The sequence below is a fragment of the Leuciscus leuciscus genome (genome assembly GCF_965113295.1).
Source record: "Leuciscus leuciscus genome assembly, chromosome: 5".
NCBI lineage: Eukaryota > Metazoa > Chordata > Actinopteri > Cypriniformes > Leuciscidae > Leuciscus > Leuciscus leuciscus.
The window spans coordinates 4683371-4710543 of NC_138729.1; the positions used below are offsets into that span (position 1 = coordinate 4683371).

At 37.1% G+C, this 27173-nt stretch overlaps 2 protein-coding genes across 3 annotated transcripts; one reads left to right on the forward strand and one right to left on the reverse strand.

Annotated features, from left to right (window-relative positions):
* Positions 1-1728: 1728 nt before the first annotated feature.
* On the forward strand, positions 1729-10885 carry mat2ab (methionine adenosyltransferase 2Ab; the record flags this gene model as incomplete). 2 transcript variants are annotated; one of them, XM_082168818.1, is made up of 9 exons in its annotated part: positions 1730-1912; positions 4141-4218; positions 4317-4439; positions 4997-5109; positions 5186-5329; positions 6194-6412; positions 6526-6708; positions 7678-7811; positions 9877-10885. In XM_082168818.1, exons 1-9 carry the CDS (start codon positions 1816-1818, stop codon positions 9977-9979), a joined length of 1194 nt encoding a protein of 397 aa, XP_082024944.1. In that variant the 5' UTR covers positions 1730-1815. The 2 variants fall into 2 exon arrangements, with proteins under 2 accessions (XP_082024945.1, XP_082024944.1); XM_082168819.1 differs by lacking the exon at positions 9877-10885 and having other exon boundaries at positions 1729-1912; positions 7678-7815.
* Positions 10886-21241: 10356 nt separating this feature from the next.
* cUnh2orf68 (chromosome Un C2orf68 homolog) lies at positions 21242-27161 on the reverse strand. Its single transcript, XM_082171023.1, has 4 exons — positions 26770-27161; positions 25819-25934; positions 24907-25052; positions 21242-22347 (listed from the first exon to the last, which is right to left on the reverse strand). Exons 1-4 carry the CDS (start codon positions 26877-26879, stop codon positions 22225-22227), a joined length of 495 nt encoding a protein of 164 aa, XP_082027149.1. The 5' UTR covers positions 26880-27161; the 3' UTR covers positions 21242-22224.
* Positions 27162-27173: the final 12 nt, after the last annotated feature.

Below are 27173 nucleotides of genomic sequence, written 5' to 3' on the forward strand. Positions count from 1 at the left end.
TTCAGTGTCACATGATCCTTCAGAAATCATTCTAATGATGATTTGCTGCTCAAGAAACATATCTGATTATTATCAATGTTGAAAAACCATGAAAAATGATTTTTTGATGAATAGAAAGTTCAAAAGAACAGCATTTATTTGAAATAGAAATCATTCTTTATAAAAAAAATCTTACTGACTGTTTGGGGAAATTTGTAATTTTTTTAGTTTTTACATGAACTATTCCTTCAAGGTACAAAAGTACAGAACTGATGACGTCACACGGTGGTTATGAAGCTCATTTATATGAGAGGATGTTCAGTTCAGATCAATATCAAGGAACTTTGCTTCAGTTACGTGTCCTTTCTCAGACATAATTGGTAGAAATCGACAACACAGTTTTTCCCCATGGCAATATTGACAAAAGAGGCAATGCTCAACATACAATTCACCTGTCTTCAAATCACATCAGAACAGCCGATAAAGCATGACAAATCTCCAGGGCATCCATTTTATCTCTTGTAATTGTATTTTGGTTTCCTCTGAAGCCAACATTATGGTTTATCATGTTTTTAAGTGTTCATTATTTTCACAGTAAGTTGCGCAAGACTGTGTTCACATGGAGTTCATATTGATATAATGACATTTACATGATACTCCAAGAAACATCAAATAAGCATTAATGCATTATTGTATGAAGGTTTTTCACGGTCATTCTGGTTCTTTTGTGTTATTGCAGTGGTCAGTTAGTCCATTATAATATGCCTATATTTTACTGATGCTTGTTTTCACCACAGGTTGCACAAGATTGTGAGGAAACCTGGATTTCATAATCATATACCATGTTGTTTATATGATACTCCTAAAGTACACGTCATAATCATGGTAATTTGCACATTTTGTTGAAGCAGTAGTCTAAGTTTATTATTATGTGTGTAAAACCTTAACAAGTAGGCCTAATGGTTAATGTTGTTTTTAAGTCTTTGTTATCACTAAGAGTTGTGTAAGTTTGTGCGTGTTGTTTAGGCTACTTGATACTCCAGTGTCCTTCAAAAAAATAAGATTTCCATGGTGCGTGTCCAAAACATGGTAGCCTATAATTTGTTAATGTAGTAGCCTATCACTGTATTACAGTATAAAACCATAACAAGTATCCTAATGGTTAATTATATTTTAAGTCTTCATTGCTAAAAAAAAAAAGTAAAAAAAAAAGAGTTCTTACCACGTTCTTAAAAATGCATCAACCCATGTTTGGGTCAAATATGGACAACCCCACCCGTAGGTTTTTGTCCATATTTGACTCAAACATGGCTTGAAACAACCCAGCATTTTTAGAGTGGCAAGTTTTAATATTCATGATATGATATTTACTTACTTCATAGATTACACTGATCACACTTCATGTACGTCTTCGTGTACTTAAATGTATGACACATATCAAGAAAATAAGTGGTTTTATCACGGTAAGTTTTTGTTAGTGTAGTATTATTTGGTGTATGTTTCTGTGTAAATACGTACCTTAATGTTTTCAAATGTTTGTAAAGAGAGCACGTTGCGCAAGAGTGTATTTGTGGACTTCGCTGCGGGTGCAATCTCATGCAAGTTTACATCATTCTTGACATATAGCCATACTGCCCCACAGATTTTTTTGCCACACCCCCTCCGCGCAACATGGTTTCGTCCAGTCACCCGAGAGGACGAAAGAGCGCGGGCCCCTGATGACGCGAGACGGGCCGTTCCATAAATACTCCCGCGTTCCTCAGAGGGGTGACAGATTCCCTGCGCTTTCCAAACGATTGAGTAAAGTAGCCTACAACAAAAGAGAAACTAAAAACGATGAACGGCAACGGAGAAATAAACGGGTTCCATAACTCTCTCATTGAGGAGGACTGCTTTTTGTTTACATCGGAGTCCGTTGGAGAAGGGCATCCAGGTAAAATATCCAAACTAAACTTTGAGTTGACGTTACAGTATTCAACTCCGCTATTACATAATATGGCAGCACCTGTTCTGCATGCTCACTGTAACGTTAATAACGTACGGTTCTATTTTCCGTATTATTTCATTCGATTTTGTTTCTATTCATATAACTGTATTTGCTTTTGTTTGCAAACATGTACATAATTCATCAATGCTCATAATAAATGACCGCCTTGATGTGCTGTAGACTTGGAAACGCGATTGTACTTTTGTTTCCATGGCTGTGTCTCAAAAACTAGTGAGCTGCCATCCTAGACAGCATGCTCTCATCACACACACACACACACACACACACACACACACACACACACACACACACACACACACACACACACACACACACACACACACACTCACACACACTCACACTCTCTCTCTCTCTCTCTCTCTCTCTCTCTCTCTCTCTCTCTCTCTCTCTCTCTCTCTCTCTCTCTCTCTCTCTCTCTCTCTCTCTCTCTATCTCTCTCTCTCTCTCTAGGCAGCTCTCCAGGTATTGTATTGAGACACAGCCTCGCGACACGCGGGATCTCCGCGCAGACTCCGCCCACTCTGCGTTATTATCCATATGGTTTTATAAACTCGGTTCTTTCATCTGCAATTAAATTGAGCGAAGACTGGTATCTCCAAAATAACAAAAAAAATACCATGAAGGTTATTTTCAGATACTTTACATTTCAGTTTAGTTTGTTTCAGAAATGGGTTTGTTCGTTATAATATTGGGTAACACTTTATTTTACAGTTGTCCTTGTTAGTGTTACATGATGTACTAACCATAGTAATAACAGCCAATTATGCATAATTACATGCAACTAACTCTCAACCAAACCCTAATCCTACCCTCTAGTAAGTACATGTAGTTGCTTATATTACTCAGTACTTAAATAATTACACTGTAACAACAGTGTAACACCTTAAAATAAAGTGTAACCCACCTGTTTAATAAAAAAAAAGTGTTTTAAAACACTCAACACCTTAAAATAAAGTGTAACCCACTATTTTACAGTCCTGTTTCCCATGTACATATATGTACTTATTATAGTAATAACAATAACTGGGTAATAACTACTAACCCTGAACCTACCCCTAAACTTAACCCTAACCCATGTACCTGTAGTTCCCTTATATTACCCAGTACTTTCTTAGTAAGTGCACGTACTGTAAAATAAAGTGCAACCATTTTGTTTTTATTTCATGAACACATTTTTATTTCTTATAGTTTCAGATGTGATAGTTGAACATTCAGTAGAAAATGCCATTGAACGCCGAAGATCTTGGATTATGTAAAATATTAGTGGATCTAAACTAATTAGAGAGATTTACTAAAATAATAATAAAACAATAAAAATAAGTAAAAATTGTAACTTTTTTTTAACAATTGATTTTTTTTATAAAAAAATGTATTATACAGAAAAAAAGAGAGCGTACATTAAATCATTAAAGAGACAAGCATAAAAGAGAAAACATTCTCTGCACTTTTATCTTTTACACTTTCCTTTGAAACATAGCCTATAACTAAATGAGGATCACATGTGAACCATAAGGACAACAGATGCTATACTTCTTTTCCAATCATTTTTATAACTTGAAAACTACACGTAGTTTGCTTTTATTGTGCTTGTGATAAGAGATAAAAGATATTATTGTTAACTATTGTTACTAACAGACAGTAGAAGGGTTAAACAGTGACAATAAACACTAAATCACTTTCCTAAACACCTGCAGTACATCAGCAAACTTGTTGTATTTAAATATAAATTCCAAAACTGATCGAAATTAATCAGGAAAGAAGTTGAAGATGTTTTTTTTTTTTTTTTTTGGCAACACTTTATTTTACAGTGTTTAGTAAAAACAGTAAATGATGCATAATTACATGTAACTAGCCCAAACAAAACCCTATTCCTAACCCTATAGCAAGTACATGTAGTTCATTATTACACAATATAATTACACAGTAACACGAACACCTGAAAATAAAGTGTATTCGTTTCTTATGTGTATAAAGAAATGTAAAACACTTATGCTGCATCTATCATCCGTCTCACACAGAGGTGCTTTTACTGAAACAAATACAATTTCAAATGCATGTACACAAGAATAACGTCTTTAGGAAAATGGATAAGCTTGGTGTGGATTTTGACAAACGCATAGAACACTAATTATTGTTATTATTGCATTGTACAGATAAGATATGTGACCAGATAAGTGATGCGGTTTTGGACGCTCACCTGAAGCAAGACCCAGATGCAAAAGTGGCTTGTGGTACGTTGACTTTCTGGAGTTTTGCATGTGTTTTTCAGTCTTCCCCAAAGGTCTGAATAATAATGTTTCATGGCCCCTTTTCATTCTTTTTCTTCTAGAAACTGTAGCCAAGACTGGAATGATTTTGCTGGCAGGAGAGGTGACGTCCCGTGCTGTTGTAGACTATCAGAAGGTGGTCCGTGACACCATAAAACACATCGGCTACGACGACTCAGCCAAGGGTTTGTTTTATGATCCTACAATTTATTATTAGATACTGCAGTGTTTACACTAGCCTTCAAAAGTGTGGGTCGGTAAGATTTTTTAAATGTTTTGTAGGCTGCATTTATTTGATCAAAAATACAGTAATATAGTGAAATATTATTAGAATTTACAATAACTGTTTTCGATGTGAATATATTTTAAAATGTAATGTATTTCTGTGATCAACGCTGAATTTTCTGCATCATTACTCCAGTCTTCAGTGTCACATGATCCTTCAGAAATCATTCACTCAAAAAAATAGGAAAAAATAGTCATGGACTGTGATTGAAACAAGTAAAACCCAATAGAACCAACCATGTACAACCAACTAGAATCAATGGTGTCCATTTAACTTGAATGAATGGTTTTAGTTTAACTTAAAAAAATGGTTTTGATTTAAATGTAATTATTCAAATAACCCTACTGACCTCAAACCTTTGAATGCTAGTGTACTTCTGAAAGGTAAAAAAAAATAAAAAAAAATGTCATATTATGCAACTGAAACAGATCCATATTCTCTGTCCTGAACCCGTAGGCTTTGATTACAAGACCTGTAATGTTCTGGTGGCTCTGGAGCAGCAGTCTCCAGACATCGCCCAGGGAGTTCACTTAGACCGCGACGAAGAGGACGTTGGGGCCGGCGACCAGGTGAGTCCAAAAACTGTCAATTAAACTCTTTTAATTGAATCTATTTCAATATTAATATTTCCTGTTATTCTTTCAGGGTCTAATGTTCGGTTACGCCACTGATGAGACAGAGGAATGTATGCCACTCACTATTGTGCTCGCCCACAAACTTAATGCCAAGATGGCAGAACTGAGGCGCAACGGCACCCTGCCCTGGCTCCGGCCCGACTCCAAGACTCAGGTCTGCTGGGTTTTTAAGTCTTTGTTAAAACGTTATACGCCATTAGTCAAACTAACCAGCAATGAGGTGAATTTGTTTTGAAGCAAAAAAATTATTAAAAAATCAGACAAAAAGACACTTAACGGCTTCAGTGACTAAAATCCCTTTCACGCATTGTGAACTGCATAATCAAATAAAAAATGTTGGAGAAATATAAAACAATTCTTTTAAAGTGGTTGATTATATCTATAGAAACTATATGTTTTTAGTTTATATTTATATCAAAAATCGCTTATAACATAAAAGTTTGTGTGTATATGTTATATATATATATACACATACATAGCTTCATGGGTAATGTCATTTTTCATCACAAATTCAGATGTTAACATGATTATTTAAAAAATTATTTGAAGTAAAGCATATACCATCAGTTAACAACGTCATAGCACACATTAGGTCTGTCTGTCATGTGTATAATCATTATAACGCTTTATAATAATCATTATAATCATTCAAAATACATTTCCCAATAAAAAATAAATAAAAAATATGAGTTTTTGCTTCCAGAATCCGACTCTTGCATTCTAGAAAATCCAGCATGATTTCCATGTTAGTCCAGGCTGGTTTATGATGGTTAGAGCTGGTATAGTGCTGGTCTAGCTGGTAAACCAGCTGTTCTCAAGCAGAACTGAGCTGGCGTAGCTGGTTCACTAACACTCACGCTTCCCTCTCTGCTCCCAGCATGCAAAACATACCTTATCCTGGTAACCAGCAATGCTGGGTATTACATTTCAGAACACACAAAAACAACATAGCTAGAAGTGCATGCAGGTACTTGTGTAGAGTGTGTGTCCTGACAGTGCATCATGACTCTGTGAACAGGTTACTGTGCAGTACAGACAGGATCGTGGTGCCATGCTGCCGGTGCGGGTCCACACTATTGTAGTCTCAGTGCAGCACGATGAAGACATCTGTCTAGATGAGATGCGTGATGCGCTCAAAGATAAAGTCATCAAAGTCGTGGTCCCCTCCGTGTATCTGGATGATGACACCATCTACCACTTGCAGCCCAGTGGCCGCTTTGTCATTGGAGGCCCTCAGGTAGAGACCAGTTTTGTAAATCTTCAATAAAGTTGTAATACGTACATGAATGAGTAGCAAGGAGTTATTTATTTTTTCTTCACACTAATATAAACGCTACTCCACTGATGTAGGGTGACGCCGGCCTGACTGGTCGTAAGATCATTGTGGATACCTATGGAGGTTGGGGAGCCCATGGTGGAGGAGCGTTCTCTGGAAAGGATTACACTAAAGTGGACCGTTCTGCTGCGTACGCTGCCCGCTGGGTGGCCAAATCTCTAGTGAAGGCCAAACTGTGCAGGCGTGTTCTTGTGCAGGTCAGTCGCCCAGATATGTTGTGTTCTGCTGTGCAAGTATAATTCTTTGAAGTTGATCAAGTTTAACACCGTGTCCTAATAACTACACACGACGCGACGCGCGATAAAAGGCGTCTTTTCCATGTTAATCAGAGTTTTTCTCCTAACCGGCCGCGACGGCGACACGCCACGATTCTATTATAGTATCGATTTCTATTTTTTTGCGACGTCGCACTGGAACAACAAACACAAAGTGTGGCAGTGATAATCTCAGGTACTGTTTATGTGCTTTATTTAATGTTAAAAGCGTGTAATGTGACTTTGAATATCATTTAGTGCTCCAGCTTTGTAGATGTAAAAGCAACAATGGATAATTCACCTCAGATCTTGAAATTAAACAAATGGAAACAAACTGTGAACAAACAAGTGAATTCTTTGACAAAGATTGTTTTAGTAGCTCAGTAGCCTATGTGTTTTTAATAATGTTTAAATGGTGTAATATTAGTGAATTTGATTATGTAGCTACTTCTCCATTTTCTTGCGAGTGCCGTCAAGATTACTCTCTGGTGCCGCGAGACTCCGCCCACACGCTGTTCTGATTGGCTGTGTGTTTTGATTGATTTTGACGCATCTCGCAGTCGCGTCTAGTGTGGACAGACAAATTATTTGTCGTTGGAATCTTATCGCATCGCGTCTGGTTAGGACACGGTGTAAGTTTAAGTTAGGTTTATTTATATAGCACCATTACAACAGCAGAAGCTGACCAATGTGCTTTACAACATCGGGTAAAATACAAGCAAAAGCAGTAGAAAACTAATATCACAAAAATAAAATCAGAGACAATTTTCAAACTAAACAGCAACAGAAGTCAAATACAAAAATAATCATCAAGGAACATTAAAAGCAATAGAAAAATAATGAGTTTTAAGCAAAGATTTTAATAATCAAGTTCATCAATATATGTTTGAAATTTCCTTCACTATGATACAGGTTGCTTATGCCATTGGAGTGGCCCATCCTCTTTCCATTTCCATCTTCCACTATGGCACATCCCAAAAGAGTGAGCAGGAGCTGCTGAAAATAGTCAAGAAAAACTTTGATCTTCGTCCAGGAGTCATTGTGAGGTAACAGCTGCTGTCTCTACACACTCCTCTCACTCGCTCTTATATCTCTTTTATATCTTTTATATCTCTATAGCTCTTCATCTTTCAGCTTAACAGGTTTGGGTGTAAATCTTTCCTTTTTCTTTTGCTTCTGTCTGTGCTTCACCTTATTTGGGTCTTTGCATTCCTCGATTCCGTCAGACAGAGTATAATAACTCTTAGCAAACTCGTTCAAATATTTTCAACGCAATTATTCAAGATTCAGTACATAAAGAGTCAATAATAGAATGAAAAGCAAGAAATTGGTCTTACTGACCCCAAACAGTGCATGATGTTTGTATCTAACAAATACAGCATCAAGTATTAGCCTAAAGTAGACATTCAGAAATTGAAAAGTAATAATGTAAAATAAAACTGAAATGACTGGAATTGTTACAACATGATTATTACACACACATACACATACACACACACACACACACACACACACACACACACACACACTACTGCAAAGCAGTGCTCTTTTAAAGCAGTCAGTACATACTATGTAGAAAGATGAGTATTGTTTTTTATTTTAGTCACAGATTAGACAATACCTTAATGAACTTAATCTAATTACAGAATTCACATTTTTACCCAAAATGTGCGTGTACTTTGTGAATATTGAGTCGTTAGCTTAACAACATGCTAAAGTCAAACTTGTTTGGAATAAAATGCATTAGTGCCTGTCCACTTTTTCAGTGGCGTTGGTTCCGGAAGTATTTTTTCCATTCATTTTTCCCATAGAGATTTTTAAAAAGTCTTTGTTAAAGCATTATAAGTCATTAACCAAGCCAACCAGCAATGAGGTGAATTCTTTAAAGTTATATGCAAGTTATATATACAAATATTTAAGTGTTTTGAGAGAATAGCGAAGCCAACTTGATTACGTAATTTGCAGAGCTTCATGGAACTGGGTGTTCCCTGCCAAAGCTCTTTTGGTGTGATTTGCTCAGCGCGACTCTCTGATTGGTCAAATCTTCCGTACAGCATCATGGGTAATGTAGTTTTTCAACACAATTTCCACTGTTAAACAATTATTTAAAAAAATAACTTGAAATAATGCAAACAGATGGCTTCATCGAAAGCATATTACCAAGTCAGCATTAAAAATCAATTCCTCTTTGGAGAAAATAAGGATGCACAATATATCGGCCACCACATCGGTGTCGTCGATATATGTTCATTTTTACAATAAATATAAATTTTATTTTTTATATACGGCTCAATAAAACAATTTAGCCGATATATTAAAGCCAATAAATAATGGATTATTTCCTTCAGCTGAGACACTTTGGTTTTCAATTGCTTGAAATATGATTGGAATCACTTCAAAACAGGAAAATACAGTTCAGTGCAACACAAGTCTGTCTCATATAGGCTATATAAAATTATAATGAGAACATTATAATTGTGTGCTTGGGTCATGGCTTTTAATGGTGAGACTTTTGTCTTTGTAATCAGGCTCTCAAAAATTACATGGCTTGGATTTAGATTTATCGGCCAATATATCGGTTATCGGCTTTCAAATATAAAGAATTATCGGTGATTGGTATCGGCCAAAGTTTTCATATCGGTGCATTTCTAGAGAAAATGATAGGAGTTTTTACTTCCGGGATCTGACTTTTGCACTCAATTGACCGTGAGCATTCGAGTCTCTCATGCACTTTATATCTCTACTTGTGTGACACACATTAGTGAGCATGAAGAGCGTTTCAAAGCAGCCACTTGTGGTTAGAAAACTTCCCGTGTAAAGCTCTCTGGTGTGGAACAGAGCCATCATGTTTCCTCTCTGGATTCATGGTACACTAAAGTGGAAAGGTTCCAGTGGTTAGCTAGTGTTTGCTATTAGACTTGCTCTCTATTTCATGCTGCGGTTTCCTTCTTCAGGGTGACTAGTGCGTGTAACGGTAAGTGACCGCTTCATCTCCTCTCTGGCTGGCTGGGTGTACAAACGCACACTTGAAATATTTGCTACATGATCATCTTTTTAACTGCACACAGTTTCATTTTGATGAGTCAATAATCCATGGCCAATGTGTTTTAGGGAGCTGGAGCTGAAGAAGCCAATATATCAGAAGACTGCTGCTTACGGCCACTTTGGCCGTGACTCTTTCTCTTGGGAAGTGCCCAAAAAGCTGCACTACTAAACCTTTTGTTAAGGTTTTTCCTCTCTAGGCCTGCTGGTGTATTCTACAGAGAAGCCCGCATGGCTTATGGGGAGAAGTCTTATTCTGGTACAAGTCCTGCTGGTCCATCTTTTTCTTTCATTTTCCCATCATTTTACATCATCATCTACATTGCACTTGTTCATCAGCATTAGGATAAAGAAAGTGTACTACACAGATTAATGTGTTCATTTTAAATTCAAGAATTGTAAACTGGTTGGCCAGTATTAACAATGGCTTTTGATTTTATGCGCCACTTTCACCACTGTATTATAAGCATTCCCAACCATTTTTAGCACTTTTAAACAATAGCCGCGTTTCCACAGTCGGGCCAGTGCGAGCCAGAGCTTCAAACGTGCCGGGCGGGGCTAATAGCCTCGGGTCTGGAGCAACGAGCCCAAAATCTGCTGCGTTACTTTCCACTGTCGGGCCAGAAGCTCCAGAGCGCTTCACTAAAACACACCCGTAACACGCCTCTCTGGAACAACGGCACACTAACACATCATTTCACCAACACATGGAAGTTTTATCAGAAAACCAATCAGAAAGAAATCACTGGAAACGGCGTGATCGCGAAACAAACATGATAAAAGCGAGCGTTTGCTGGCATTTCTGTTGTTTACTTGAATATATAAAACCCAAGAATCGATATTTTACCACAGGTTTACAATAAAAAGTGATACATTGATCATAATGAATCAATATGTGTCAAAATTGCACTTTAGTCACACAGAAATAAAGTGGTTTACCGTTTATTTCACAAAAGAAAGAGGACACACTTATTCAGTCGAGGCTGTTTCTGTTTATTTGGTAGTTACAGGACATATTTACATCACATTTAGAAAGAATGATAATCTCTACAAATATGCCACCATAAATACGACCTGAGGAGCTTTAGCACTCCCTCGACTCCCAATAGGCTACAGTTATTTTCAGTCAGAGAAACAGAGGAAGCCCCCGAAAAAAAAGCTGCTTTATTTTATAATAGTCCGTTATAAAGAGACGAGACGTAGGCTACCGACAGATAAAATACAAACATGATTGTGATAGCCATTATGATTTCTTCAAGCGTTGATATTTACTATGGTAATGGATAGCGTGCATAGTCTTTTGCATTGCGTATAAATATTTCTACCTTATACGGTGATCAGAATCCACATCGGATCACAAACAGAACGCATTCAAACATGAAAGTGACTGAACGAGGCCCGATCAAGCCCCGGAAGTGACAGTGGAGACGCGACTGGCCCCGGCACGTACTACTAGCACGACAGTGGAAGCGCGGCTAATCTGTATTATTTATTTGTGCTGTCATATTGTACTCTGGAGGTCAACTGTTATGCTGTATGTTGCTGTTCTTGGTCTCTTCCCTAGTGCTCTGTGGTTCCCAAGTGTCTTACAGAAAAACTTTGGGGACCAGCCAGAAGGAAAGTGTTTGCTGCAGTGCCACTTCTTTTGGCCAATACTCTAATGCACTGTAAGATGCTAATTGTATTTCTTCTTTCACACTCTCGTCTTTTCTTGAACAGAGGGATAGCAATTTTGGCTGGTGTTGTACAGAGAAACTAGCCATGTTTACATGCATACTCTCTCTTCTCTCTCTCTCTCTCTCTCTATATATATATATACACAGTATATATATATATATATTTCTCTACCTACCTTCCAGTTTTAATTTATTTTTAACAATAAAATGTTTTCTATTATGAAGTCATCGTGTCTTTTTCTCTCTGTTTATAGAAATATGAAAAATAGAAAATTAGAAATTAGGGTTTGAATTATATTCATATAATACAAAAGTACTGTATGTACTTTATTGAAACATTTAAGATGGCCATAAGTTAATGATTGTACTGCGTTATATCAACATTCAAACTCAAATGTGTAGTTTATCAAGAGACAGTGAACTGACGTGATTTAAACCGGCAGGTGGAAACAAATTATGGTTACAAGTTTTACTCTGGTAAAATATTTCCTGAGGTGATGCTGGAAAGATGCATTGTGTTATCTGAATGGTTCATGTTTGATAAGACGATGTTAATAGAGTGCTGCAAGGATGATGTGTTTTTGTAGGCCAAACCCAGAAACGAGTTGCATTTTAGCACTTCCGCTTCTATCGTCCTGATGTCACTGGGTTTTTTGATAAATACCTGAAATAAGGTATGTGGTTGTCGTAGATGTTTCCCTAAACCTAACTAAGTCCTATCTCATCTGACCTAAGCCTACCTGGGCCTATCATTTTTATACTCTAGCGCGTCTACACATCGACGTCGGCTGGGTACTAATACATGTTCCCGTAACTAGCTTACTTCCTGCGCAGGAATAATTGACAAACAGACCTTCTCAGAGAATCTCCCCCAAGAAGAAGCAAGGCCGGAGGATCTCAGACCAATTCCATTGAGAATCCCACCAGCTAACACGAATACAACAGTTTTTATAGAATAAGGAGGTATGGCAAAAAATGTCATACTGCATTACATAATTTCCCCACAATTTGATTGGTTTTCATAGACAAACCCTTCGGTTACCAGGTAAAGCAAACTTTGTTTTAATGATTACTTCATTGTTAATCACAAGGTTCAAATTTAGTCATCGGTCTAGTTTCAATTCCCAAACTTGTTATTTATACACTCACACAACCAAAGTAAAAGGGGTATGGCAACAATACAACATCCAAAACCACAGGACAGAACGTTTTAGTACATTGTGTTTCAAAGTGTTATCATCATGTTAGGCCTAAAAAGAGAAGTAACGTTAGATGTTAGAAACATGGTTAGTTTAATATACAGTTTACTATTTTATATATTAAAAATCCACCACATGGTTAAACAAGAACAGGGTATTTTATTATATGACATAAAATTCATCAGTAAGACCCTCTTGTGATTTCTTCTCTCTTTTACTTGTCATGAAAAAGAGGATGCTAAATGGGACTCCAGAGGTGGTCGGATTATTAAAGGGATACTCCACCGTTTTTTCATATTGAACTATGTTATTCCTTTAACTAAGACGAGTTGATACATACCTCTCTCGTCTCAGTGCGTGCACTCGATCGCTCTGGCGCGCGGCGACACTTTGATAGCACTTAGCTTAGCCCAGTTCATTCATTAGGGACCAAACAGAGATGAAGTTAGAAGCGACCAAACACCTCCACGTTTTCCCTATTTAAATACAGTTACACGAGTAGTTACACGACCAAGTATGGTGACACAAAATAAAACGTGGTGCTTTTCTAAGCGGGTAAAAAGGATAACTATAATGTATAGCGAAATAGCACTTGGGAGCACTTCGACTCGGCGCAGTAAAAAGTCACGTTGGTTCTAATGACAGAAGTGAGAGGGAGAGGATTTTTACTGCGCCACGTGGAGGTGTTTGGTCGCTTCTAGCTTCATCTCTGTTTGGTTCCTAATGAATGAACTGGGCTAAGCTAAGTGCTATCAAAGTGTCGCCGTGCGCCAGAGCGATTGTGTGCACGCACTGAGACGAGAGAGGTATGTATCAACTCGTCTTAGTTAAGGGAATAACATAGTTTAATATGAAAAACGGTGGAGTATCCCTTTAAACATCACACAGAACAGAGAAACTCATCTACTCATTAGTTGCTTTCACACCCTTATTGTGTTTATAATTGTGCTCCCGCAAACTATTTTAACTCAAGGAATTTTCAGGAGAAGTGTTTTTAAATAAAGAAAAGCTTACGGGTGTTGTCGTTCGTTTATAGCCTTACGTTTAACATTTCATTTCTGGGGAAGTTTTGTGACATTCGTGGCGATTACCATCCAAAAGCCAATGGAAAAATCCCATTTGCCTTTTGTCAAGTGAACTAGGGTGATGTTACTGTCGGCCTACAGGAATATGTCATCGCCACAGCGCTCTGTTTAACGACACCGTTTTCAACTAAAAACTGAAACCTTTTTGTGTTTTTTTCCCTGTTCATTTACACAACAGAGTTTTGGGGGCCTAAAAATGGGTTACAAAGTTTTTGAAAACGACACCGTTATCTGTCCCCAACCCAACCCTAACCCTAACGTACAGAAGTACGTCTGTGTAAACTACAACAACGTGAATTAGTGAAAACGGTGACGTCGTGCGCATGTGTTAAGTCTATAAACGTGTAGTTTCTTCACAAAGTGACACTGCCAACTACTGGCCTGGCAGCAGAATGCAGCGTTTTCAACGTTTCTCCCGTTGTTGCCTGTACGTTAAAAATACAAAGGAAACTCTTTTCTGCTTTTAGTACATCGTTGTCGTGTGAACGTACCGTAAAGACATCGAGACCCTGATCACACCCGCCTATATGTAATCTCAGATTATGTAATCTGAACCACTAAAACACCCCAGTTTTTGCCAGATTTTATTCAAAATGGCATCACAACCATTCATCATTCAATTTCGTTTGAAGTATATTAGGGCCTTAACTGTTTCAATGGGAACTTTTAAACAGCAGCTGCGGTGATGTGATGACTTTACCAATTGGCTTCTTTTATGAGAGTTGCCATATTGCGCATTGCAGTTTCTCCTATTCTACGAGTGAACCATTTCAGCAACATACGGTTTCACCCCCCCAAATCCCCTTGTAATTCACAACTGGCTACCGATCTCTCTGTGGTTTCCCTGAGTGGTCATAACTTAATAGGGTTCATCTTTATGAGTAGGAGCAGTCAGCTGATCTGTGCTGTCTACTCCTAGCACATTGAGTATTATCTATCACTGGTCCTGCTGTATAATATAGATTATTACTGTAGATAAATACAGTATTTCTCTGTCAATGAAAAATACACCTTTTTAGTTTACAGCTATGAATAACGTGTTTTTATAGATATATTTTTAGAACTGTTATTACGTTTTAGAAAAGGTTGTTTCAAATGAAGCATTAAGTCCCCCTGCAGTCAATCATTTTATCCCTTAAAACTCATCTTTGATCACCAAAATGACGTATTTCTTGGAAAAAAATTCTTCATGCCTTAATAGCGTGAATGTAACTCTACACCCTTGCCTCATTTAGTTTACGCGGTTCTATGAATATGCAAATGAGCCCCACCTCTACTCACTCACTCAGCTCAGAGATCCACTCGTTGACGATCACACAGTGATCTGATTGGTCACAAGGTAGTTTGTGATGTCAGAAACACCAGCGATTTCAAACAGTGTTTTTGAGACTGTCTTTGGTTCACTGCAGTTTTAAGGAGAAAATACTCGAATTAAATGAATTTGCACATGGTTTGTCTTAAAGCATATTAAAAACACCACATAGGCATATAAACAACATTAAAAGCTTGATTTTAACCACAGGGGGACTTCATTAGCATTATTTAGTGTTTGCTTTAAGTGCTCAATGGTGAATCAACAGTTGCATTAGTGCTTTTGACCGTTGCATGCAGCACAGAAACAGCTCCCAGAGAATCATATTCATATTCTGCTCTTCAGTAACACAGTTCTACCGTTACACTGTACCAAGCACCATTCGCATGAGTGATCAAGTTACGTCTAGCATGCTTACTTTCCAAATTCAAATATCAATCACTGAACATGTTTCGTTTCATTTGCCAAGGGTCAGGGAACACCATCAGTGCGTTTCACTTGCTTATATTTTTATCTTGCATAATATGAATGGCATGTACAGTACTGATATGAGCTGACTGGTGTGAAACAGTATCTTACATCATTCTACTAAAAATAACTGTCAGCTCAATTAAAGGTTAAATCATAAACTCACGCAGCGTGTTAGGCCTTACTATGGCAAGCCGTTTTAACTTTTATTAATTTCCAGGATATGAATTCTTGATATCAACAATTCAATTTTCACTAGGTCAAATTATAGTTACTGATATCAGGAATTAGATTTATACTAGTAACAATGGCAATTTTTGATATCAACAATTACATTTTCACTAATTAAAATGCTCATTCTAGATATTGAATGAATTCACACTAGTGAAATGTCACCATAGGCTGCCATTCAAATTCAATTGTTGATATCAAGAATTGATTTCTTACTAGTTGAAATTCCGAATACACATATGAGCTTTGTATTTCTTACTAGTAGAAATATAATTTTTGATATCAATAATTACAGTGTTACTAGTAAAAATGTGAATTCTTGATATCAAGAATGACGTGGTTACTAATAAAAATGTCTATTCTAGATATCAACAATTGAATTGCTACTAGTAAAAATGTTAATTTTTGATATCTGAACATGTATTTCTGATATCAATATAATTTCAGATATCTAAAATGGCTTTCTTACTAGTAATTATCACATTCGTGATATCAGACAACATTATCACTAGTGAAAATGGAATTATTGATATCAAAAATAAAGGTTTTTACTAGTAAGAATTGTATTTCTGATATGTGAAATTGAAATTTCAACTAGTAAATCAATTCTTGATATCAACCATTGATTTTGAATGGCAGCCTATGGTGACATTTTAACTAGTGAAAATACAATTACATATATCAAGAATTATAGTTTTTACTAGTTGAAATTCAATTCTTGATATCTAGAATGAGCATTTTAACTAGTAAAAATGTAATTGTTGATATCAATAACTATAATTTGAACTAGTGAAAATTGAATTGTTGATATCAAGAATTCATATCCTGGAAATTAACAAAAGTTAATACGGCTTGCCATACCTACCACGTGCCCAGTTATGAAATTATGCAATAATACAACACAGCTGAACATGGGAAACCAGTTGCTTTGTGCATCATTTTGCGTTATGTTTCACTTATTCCAGACAGTAACAACTTCGAACTTTGGGAATGGAAATACCTTCTGACCTTCACAATTATCAGCTCCATTTGGAGGTTGCACACGCTGCCCATTATTGCATCATCCACACACAGTTATCAGAGAGCCTAACGCCACGGGACAAAAGAGGAGCCAGGACTGTTTGTATGTGTCTTTTCAATTTAATAAAGACAAACTTGACTCTTCTTTAATAAACTTGTAGACCACTACACACATTTCACATGTGATTACTCTCTTGTGTTTCCCTTTTCCATCCCCATATACAACAACAGTAGTTCCTATTGTTACTAGAACAGTGGTTTACATGCAGGCAAATAATCCATAGTAATCAGATTGAAGGCTCAAACGGACTGAAAAGTCTTCATGTAAACACTTACTTGATCCAAATGAGCTCAATTTGCATTAAAAGGGGTAGTGTAGACCTGAAATAATCCAAATAGGAAAGAAATAAGCATGTAAATACTTCAATCCGATCTTTTTAAAGGGATAGTTCACCCAAAAATAAATTTTCTCACCCTCAAGCCTTCCTAGGTGTATATGACTTTCTTTTTAAGACGAATACAATTAGAGTTATTTAAAAAAAAATTTTTTTTTTTTTTTTTATCTGGCTCTTCCAAGCTTTATAATGGCAGTGAATAGAGGAATAGATTTTGAAGCCCAAAAAAGTGCATCCATCCATGATAAAAGTAATCCACACGGCTCTGGGGGGTTTGTAAAGGCCTTCTGAAGCGCAGCGATGCGTTTACCAGAGCCCTTTTATATAGGGTTTGCACCTACGTCACGATTTGGTCAGTTACCCGGATGCACGGCCATATTGGAGGTACTCGGATGTAAACAACGGCATGGATTGCACTGTTTATGTACTACTGAACACATTGTTACACTAATTTATGATGTCTAAACCACGGAAAAAACACATGAAAGCTGCGAAATCATATAGAGAAGGACTTAGTAAGCAGGAAAGAGCACAAAATTTTGACAAACTTAAGTTAATATGTGGTAAAGATCCGAACGAGCTTGCTTCTCTAGTCCTTACTGCAATTCTTCCTTCTATTTCTAATCCCGACATTGGCTACGTTCAGATTGTCAGTCCAAAAAAAAAGCACATGAAATCCGTTTCAAGCTACATCCATATGTGGTTTGAAATCCTTTTCAAATCACATATCAGGAAATCGGCTTCAGTCTGAACGCTCTGATCGGATTTCGCGTGGTTTATGTGACTTTCTCACGCCACTTAAAATGTAAACATCAGACGTTGTTATAGGGAACATGCTGAAAGTCGCTGCCGAAACAAGGCTGTGTTGTTGCAAAGTGCCGGACAGGCAGAAAATTATTATTTTTGAAACGTATTTTGAAACCGGCGCGGAAAAAGAGTTGTGCATACCAGCGTCCTACACTTCTGCAGCCGGCTCCAGACGCAGTAGTCCAGCGCGGCGGATACACATCTCCATGTTGTAAAATTTAAATAAGACAACATTTCTATTACAAATGCAAACCCCTCCATCAACGCAACATCATTGCCGTATTGTCAAATAGTTGCGTGGACACCCAAATCGGATCTGAACAGTTGCGATGCACAGTGTGGACATCATTTTAGATCATATTCCAATTGGATACAAAGATAATCGGATTTGGACTGACAGTGTGAATGTAGCCATAGTGAACTACTTCACGTCAACATATTAGCCATAGTCAACGCTTCATTTACACATGTGGCTGATGCTGTGCCTCTCTGTACCACAAACGCCATCTTTCATCAGTTTTTTGCACTCTTCTCTTTAACTTTCGGCAGTCTATAGAACTCGAAATGTAACTCGACCGATTAGTACAGACCAAACCACGACCATTTTTCAGCAGCAATAATCAGCCAAATTTGCAAGTTCAGTGGCATTGTTTACGTTCAGTGCCTCCAAAATGGCCGACTTCCGGATTTGATGACGTGTAGTGAAAACCCTCTATAATAAGATCTCTAACATAATCACGGCAGCTTTTTCGTTCTGAACGTGAGGTACTGCGCAACTGCTAAAGTTTTGTTTGGAATAGAGTGGCTACAGGGACAACGTTTTTTTATAGGCCAAAACCTGTAAACAAATTAGCATTTTAGCACTTCCGCTTCCATTGTGCCGAAGTCAATGGGTTTTTTTAAATGGGTTTTTGGTTAAATGCTTGAAATAAGGTCTGTGGTGAACACAAGCTCAAGAAATGTTCACGTTTTATTCTATGATATATAATTGAGGTTGCTAACAAGTGGCTAAATGGGTCAACAGAGTATGTCGGGGACATTAAACATCATCGGACCGAACAGATAAACTCACTCACCAGTCGCTTTCACAGCCTCATTGTGTTTTTAATCACGATCTTACAAACTATTTAGCCCAAACTTTAAGAACATTTTTATAAAATAAAGACTGGAAGAGTTGTTGGAAGCTTAATGATGACGTTGAAGTGTATGGTGTAGTTCGTTAATAGCCTACACATTTATCTTTTGACTAACGTGAGTTATCCTGTGAGAAGAACATGAGACGCAGGTCAGGATGTCATCAGAGCCAAGAAGTAAATACTTAAATACGCGCTACTGGATTATGTCCAGAAGAGAGAGAAATAGAAATGCAAGGACATGTGGAAAGGCCAAGCGATTTAAAATTTCACATGTACAATGAGGCCACCAGACTCTAGATTGATGTTTTAGTCTTATTCTCTATGAAACCACATAAAGAAAACATCAAATGACAACATCATATTAACACAGCGATGTCTTACACCGTGTCTACAAGTTTAGTTTATAAAATAAAAACAAAAACGACTTATGTAATGCTTGAATTGCAAAAAAATATAGTGCTTATGGTTTAAAATATGGTAAATGAATGGGAAGCATCACATTTACAATTAAAATACTGTAAAAGTGCAACATGGAGACATGCACGTGCAGGGGTGTGCATGTGCTAGACTCCCCCAAATGTCTTTGGTCCCTGAGCATCCAATCAGGATGCGGCGTGACGGGTGAGGTCGTGATGTGGGCGGAGCATGGATACATGGGAATGTGAACATTTGTCTTCTCTCACACGAGGGGCAAGCGCACTCACTCACTATATGGAGGGTGGTTTGATCCAGTGTCAGACACTCACTCCCTCGAAGGGCCTCTAAAGCCTGTGGAAATGGCCCCTCCCTTGGAGTACTCTTATGTAATATGTGCATTGTGCACAAATTCTGATTAGATACTTGTGTTTTTTAACATTTAAAGTAGCATTACTGTCAAATTCAAAGTACTGTTCAAAGTAAAGCTTTCTAACCATATCAAATTATAGCTTTGAATAAGAGCATTTGCTACTTGGTATTTATATCTAAAATAGATCATTCCAGCTCTAAAATCCGATGAGTCTCATTGAAGGTATTTGTCAAATTGCCAAAATGTACATACCTGAGATAACACTACAACTGAAAACCAAGTTAGTACAGGCAATAAGCAGCCCACAGGCTAACCAGGGCTGCCACTCCCTGATATTACTGACACCTTTTAAAGGGTTAGTTCACCCAAAAATGAAAAGTCTGTCAGTAATTACTCGCCCTCATGTCGTTCACAACCCGTAAGACTTTCGTTCATCTTCAGAAACACAAATGAAGATCTTTTTGATAAAAATCTGGGTGATTTCTGTCCCTCCATTGACAGCTACGCAACTACCACTTTAACGCTTCAAAAAGTTCATAAAGAGATTGTAAACTAATCCAATTTTCTGAAGAGACTCGATCGCTTTAAATGATGAACAAAATTGAATTTAGGCTATTGTTCACAATTAAATATTGATCAGCGAACATAAACAGAAGCTCAAACGTGATGCGTAACATGAGAATGAACCCCATTGGTTCTCACACGTCAAGCGAACGCGTTTGAGCTTCCGTTGACCACAACTGATGTGAGTTGATGAATGTTTATATGTGAATAAAAGCCTAAATTCAATCTGTTCATCATATAAAGCGATCGAGTCTCTTCAGAAAATTTTGACTAAACCGCTCAATTCAAATGGATTAGTTTTATGATCTCTTTATGAACTTTTTGAAGCGGTAAAGTGGTAGTTGCGTAGCTGTCAATGGAGGGACAGAAATCGGTCAGATTTCATTAAAAGCATCTTCATGTTCTGAAGATGAACGAAAGTCTTACGGGTTGTGAACGACACAAGGGTGAGTAATTAATGACAGACTTTTCATTTTGGGTGAACTATCCCTTTAAGATTACACAATATAGCTTTTTTGATCAAATATATATATATATAATGCTATTAAAAAGAAGGTGAAACACCCTGCCAGGATTACTTTTTGTGGGAAATTGCACATATATATGCTGCATTCCCACTGTCATAATTATGAGACTAAAACCTGTGATCTATATAGAGTCAGAAATGTCCTTGCATTTCATTTGAAGAGCTTTCCTGTGGTGAGTTACCATTCATAAAGTCTTTGCTGACAAGCTGAATGAATGAAACTACAGAAGCAGCCAAAGAAACATGTATTTTTGCACATGATGTAAACATAGTGCACACTGCCATCATCTGTCCATATGACAGAGTGAACAATTCATCCTGCAATCTAAAACAATAACACATCTGTACACTGTTGGAATACAATTACAAAAATAAAAATCTACCTGTACAATGAATGAAGAGATGAGAAAAAAAAAAAGAGAGACAGAAAGAAAAAAAAAAGAAACATATAGATCATTTCTGTTTGCAGAACATCATGAGCACCAACAGAGAAAAAAATTATATTTATATCAATATTTTAATATAAATACATATGGGCATGAAAGGAAAAGGCAGATATCCAAATGCATGGATATAAATATCAGAGGAATGAGGACCTCAATATCATTCTTTAAACTTTGTCAGCTAGTTCCAGTACCATCTACATGAACTACATCACAGCAGAAGTAAGGCTTCATTTTCGACCTGATTTCCATGTTGATTTAGCCTAAATCATATCTTAAACATTCTTATCTGAAAGCCTATAAGATAAAATACAGACTTATTGGACATAGTGAGGCAATGCAGACCTTGTGGTTATAAAATCGCTCACAAGACGAGTGCAAGAAAGTCACCTCGGGTGTAAAAAGAGCCACGGTCAACACTTCAAGATCCAGAGCGCTTAACATTTGTCCAACGTCTGGTCCAAGTGTGAAGAGGAGTGACGCAAGGATTCCCATTTCCAGTTGAAAGAACAATTCAGCTCCTATTTTCTGTGTATTACTGAAACACATATTATTTTAGATCAAACAAGAGTTCATGCTTATCAGTGTCTTTTCTCTTTACCGTTAGAGTCCACTCATATTCACATATTAGGATACATGGAATCTCCATGATATTTATGAATGCTGCATGCTTGGTGCCATCATATAGAAATGCAGTTCAGTCTCGATTCTGGCTCAACAGTGTCTCAGCGTCATCTTCGCTCATATTTAAATATTTTTCTCTTTCTCTCAGCATTTGTCACACCGCTTGCCCATTTCCAGTCCCACACGAGCCAACAGCGCCGCCCTCATGGCCGAGTCCAGAATGTTCTTCTCCGCCACTCTTTCCACAATAACTTCTGGCTTGTCCTCCTGGTTGGAAAAAATATGAAATCTTTGTTTTTTGCTTTAACACATACATTAAAGGGGAGGTATAATGCCCTTTTCACAAGATGTAAAATAAGTCTATGATGTCCACAGAGTGTGTATGTGAAGTTTTAGCTCAAAATACCCCACAAATATTTTATACAGCATGTTAAAGTTGTCACTTTTTCAGGGTGAGCAAAAACGCACCGTTTTTGTGTGTGTCCCTTTAAATGCAAATGAGCTGCTGCTCCCGGCACAGGGGGCGGAGCTTCAAGAGCTTGTGTCGTTTTACCTCACACTGACATGCACTGAAAATTTCAAAACTTTTAGCCTTTTTATGTTCAAACCGGAGTCAGACAATGATGGAGAGACTCAAGAAGAAGTGACAACATGTAGAAGCAACAGGATATTTCTGAATGGTTAGTTGATGAGTTTATGTGTAGTTATCTTCTAGTCATTGATTAGCATATTCTGTCATGATAATCTATAAATCGCGTTCCCGGGGGCGGGGTTTATGTAAGTTTTAGGGTTGGTGATGTCACTAACCCGGGAGGAATGTGGTGTAGTCTCTACCAGCCGTTTGTTGTAGTCCTTAAAAAATTATTTCTTTAAAAGCAAATATCTTCCTTTGCTTTGAACTTTGAGCGTCGTAACTTTGCAGATGTTGTTTATGCTCAAACAGCAACATTACACACTAACTAAAGTTAGAAAAGTGAAATCATAATCAACCACCCCTTTAACAACTAACAATAACAAAAGCCTTTAAGACCAGTCAAATATATATAGCGCTTTTCACAATATTCACTATTTCAAAGCATCTTTACAGAAAATCATGATGTTAATGTTTATAAAATATTTAAAAGTGTCATATTATTCCCTTTTTCAAAGTCTTGATTTTGTTTTTGGGGTGTACTAGAGTATGTTTTCATGCTTGATTGTTCAAAACACATTATTTTTCACATATTTTACATTATTACAGCACCTCTCTCCCCAGTCTGGCCCGAATGCATCGATTTGAGTTCATGTTTCGATGAAGCCCCTCCTTCCTAAATACGAAATGTGCTGTGATTGGTTAGCTGGCCCAGTGTGTTGTGATTGGCACCGCATGTTTGGGAAATGTCTCGCCCCTTACCATAACCGCAAGTTGCTTCTGCTCAGATGTAAATATTAAGGATGGCATCAATTTCAAACCAATTTAAGCCTGATTCAGACTTAAGAACTGATTTCATGGTCAGACTTTACAAGCATGGATTTCACAGGACTTTGCACCTTGGAACCTATTTCAAGGTTTGCGTTCTCGAGACACCAGGCACTGTTGTTGTGCAAATGAGCGGCCGGAGCGCGTTGAGTGTTTTCTGTTAGAACGGTGTCGTGTTAGCGGCCCCTAAGTTCTGTGTCGTGTTAGCGGCCCCAGACTCAAAACACTTTTGTTTAGCTATGCATTTACTGAATGAGCACTGTGCCGCTGTTCGTCCGACTGTACTGTACTGTATTTCATTTTATTTTTCTAAACTGTTTTAATTATTCTTATTTCTTTTTATTATTTTAATTTCTTCTATGTAAAGCACTTTGAATTGCCATTGTGTATGAAATGTGCTATATAAATAAACTTGCCTTGCCTTGCCTTGCCTTGCCTTGCCTAAGTTAATAACTAATGATCTCTGCAACGGAAGTGAATCATTCAATCAAAACTAACTTTATTCTAGAGCTGCTGTAAAGCCAAAACAATCTGTTACTGTAATTTCCTATTATCACTGTAAAGCTGCTTTGAAACAGTCTATATTGTTAAAAGCGCTGTATAAATGAAGGTGACTTGACTTGACGTTTCAGAGTGATATGTTTTTTGTTGTAATTTTGCTTTGCCCTTTGTTTACATCATAGCAAAATACATAAAACTTATAATTGGAACCGTTAATAGAAAACGCAACTAGAAATAACAAGACATAATTATAAGTTGTGATCCATAAACAACAGATAATGTTTTGGCTCATGGGTGTATATCGCTCTCTGCTAGTAAACTGTGTGTGCAGATAAAGATGGGCATACTTGTATATCCAACTTTAGATAAAGAGCTGGGCAAAAATATAGTAACATTTTGTGATGACATAATAAATCAGGCAGTTGTTGTTTGCTATATAGTATATGTATGCGAGTATACTGTATGTATGCAAATAAAGTTAGGTAACACTTTTATTTTCCAGTGTCATTGTTACATATGTTACATGTAGTTACTATAGTAATAACTATAAATTATGCATAATTATATGCAACTAACCCTGAACCAAACCCTAATCCTAATACTAACCCTATAGTAAGTACATGTAGTTAATTAATATTACTCAGTACTTAAATGTCTAATTACACTGTAACAATGACACCTTAAAATAAAGTGTAACCTAAAGTTAGATATATCCAACTTTATATATATTTATTACATGGCTTGGTTGAATTCTAATGTAGAATGTCTGCATTTTATAAAATAAACACAGATCGTTTATGGATAAGCTAATCCAGTAGCTTGAAAACTCTTTGTAGCCTGTGATGCATTAGAATCTCAATGCCAACCTTGTGAACGATCAGCGATGTTATTTGCCCGTTGTCAGCTTGATAATCGAGCCAGAATAACTCTGTGCCATTGTTCTCCTGCTCTGTACCCGAGCTGCTCTCATTCCAGTCCTCTGCCTCTGCATTCACACCAGGTTCAGATCCATCTGAAATAAACCAGGAGTCCAAAAACATGAGCCCAGCAGCACAGAAAAATATTTTGTCAATTTTAATTATTTAAAAGCCATTTTGCCAACCTGGCCCATTACATTCACAATTATAAATGCTTATTAAACTGGTTATTATTTAGATTACTCTTGGTGCATTATAAAGGGTTAGTTCACCGTCATGTCGTTCCAAACCTGTAAGACTTTCGTTCATCTTCAGAACGCGAATGAAGATCTTTTTGATTAAATCTGAGAGCTTTCTGTCCCTCCATTGACAGCTACGCAACTACCACTTTCAAGCCCCATAAAGGTAGTAAAGACATCATTAAAGTAATATGTGACTCCAGTGGATTAACCTCAGTATTATGAAGTGATACGAGTCTTTGTTTGCGCAAAAACATAATTTACCCCTTCATTTACAAAATATGAATCTCCAATGCTCGTTCACTGCTCCAAATTTTTGCTCGAGACGCTTCATAAAAGATTAGACCACCATGAGTCACATGGATTACTTTAATGATGTCTTTACTGCCTTTATGGGCCTTGAAAGTGGTAGTTGCGTAGCTGTCAATGGAGGGACAGAAAGCTCTCAGATTTAATCAAAAAGATCTTCATTCGCGTTCTGAAGATGAACAAGAGTCTTACAGGTTTGAAACGCAATTTTGGCACTGTGTTGATCCCCACTGGATCCTACAACAAAACCACAGACCACACTTTACATTGGTAAATAATAATGAAAGAAACTCTCTCTGCCTTTGTAACGTACTCTGATGGCGTGGATGGTAGACCTGGCGGTCGGGTCTTCGTGGACGGCGAGGGGTGGTGGTGTGTCTACGCCTCTGTTTCTCCTGGGCCTGTTTTACCTCTCTGTCATAATCATCCCTGTAGAAAGATAAAAAATATATATATACCACATATTTCAATTTTAATGAAGGGTATGAAGACACTACCCAGAAGATCAGCAGCCTTAAAGCTCATTCGAATGGAAGAAAACTAGACATACAAGAACATTTCATCTACTTTCCAATATGACTATTATTATTATTCCTTTAAGTAAAATGCCCTGTATTGGCAATTGCGACTTTTTACCTCACAATTCTGACTTTTTTTTTTGCAACTACAAAATTCCTTGCAATTCTGACTTCTGAGTTTATACTTTATTTCTCATAATAATGGGGTATAAACTTGGAATTGCAAGAAAAAGTTAGAATTGTAAGATAAAATAAAAGATGCAATTACCTTTTTTTTATTGTTTACCCAGTGACAGAAGCAAGCTGCAATACTGTAGGACTGCAAAAGGAATTTAATGGTAATCTTTCAGGATTTTTAAAACTCATACAACTCCCCTTTTAATTTCCAGTAGTAAGACAATATCTCAATCTAATACACGTGGAGTTATAATAAAGAATATCTAGTATAATCTCCAATGTATTTATTATATTATAAAATCCAGTGGGGCTATCATTTATTATACTGTACATAGGAATGTCAGGTTTTTCTCAATTTAATTCAAACAAGATTCTTATTGAATCCCATTAGGACTGGATTCAAATTATGAAAGAACGTCCAACAGAAATCATTTAGATATTCCTTGTCATTTTAAGCTTTCGAACTACATGTTTATAGTTCTCAGATAAGTCTGGCTACTATAACGTACAATGAAAACACAATAACTAGCTACTACAACTAACTGTTATTGTGTGTAAGAGAGAGAGACCTGGCGATCTGATTCCTCCTGATGTGCTTCAGGAACCCGTGGCTCATGTCCAGTCGACCACCGGGCTTGTATTTAACACTCTCCCCCTCTGCATCACACATAATCTCCATGGTTCTGCACTGTTTATTAAATTAATCTCAAAATAAATTCATTTTAGCTTATTAAACATTGCATCTCCGATCACCGGTGGCCGAGAACTGCAGATATAAAAAGAAAACGTTGGCCAATAAAAACTACACTCCTAGCTGTCGAGTTTGTTTTTTCCACAGTTCCGCTTGAATATTGCTCTTTTTTTTAAATCTAGCAGCGCGTATTTTTGTTTCATAAAGCAAAATCCATCATGCAATAGAAAGTGGCGAGTCGAGAAAGTACAGTACAGGACGTGTCCAGTGTTTGTTATTCGC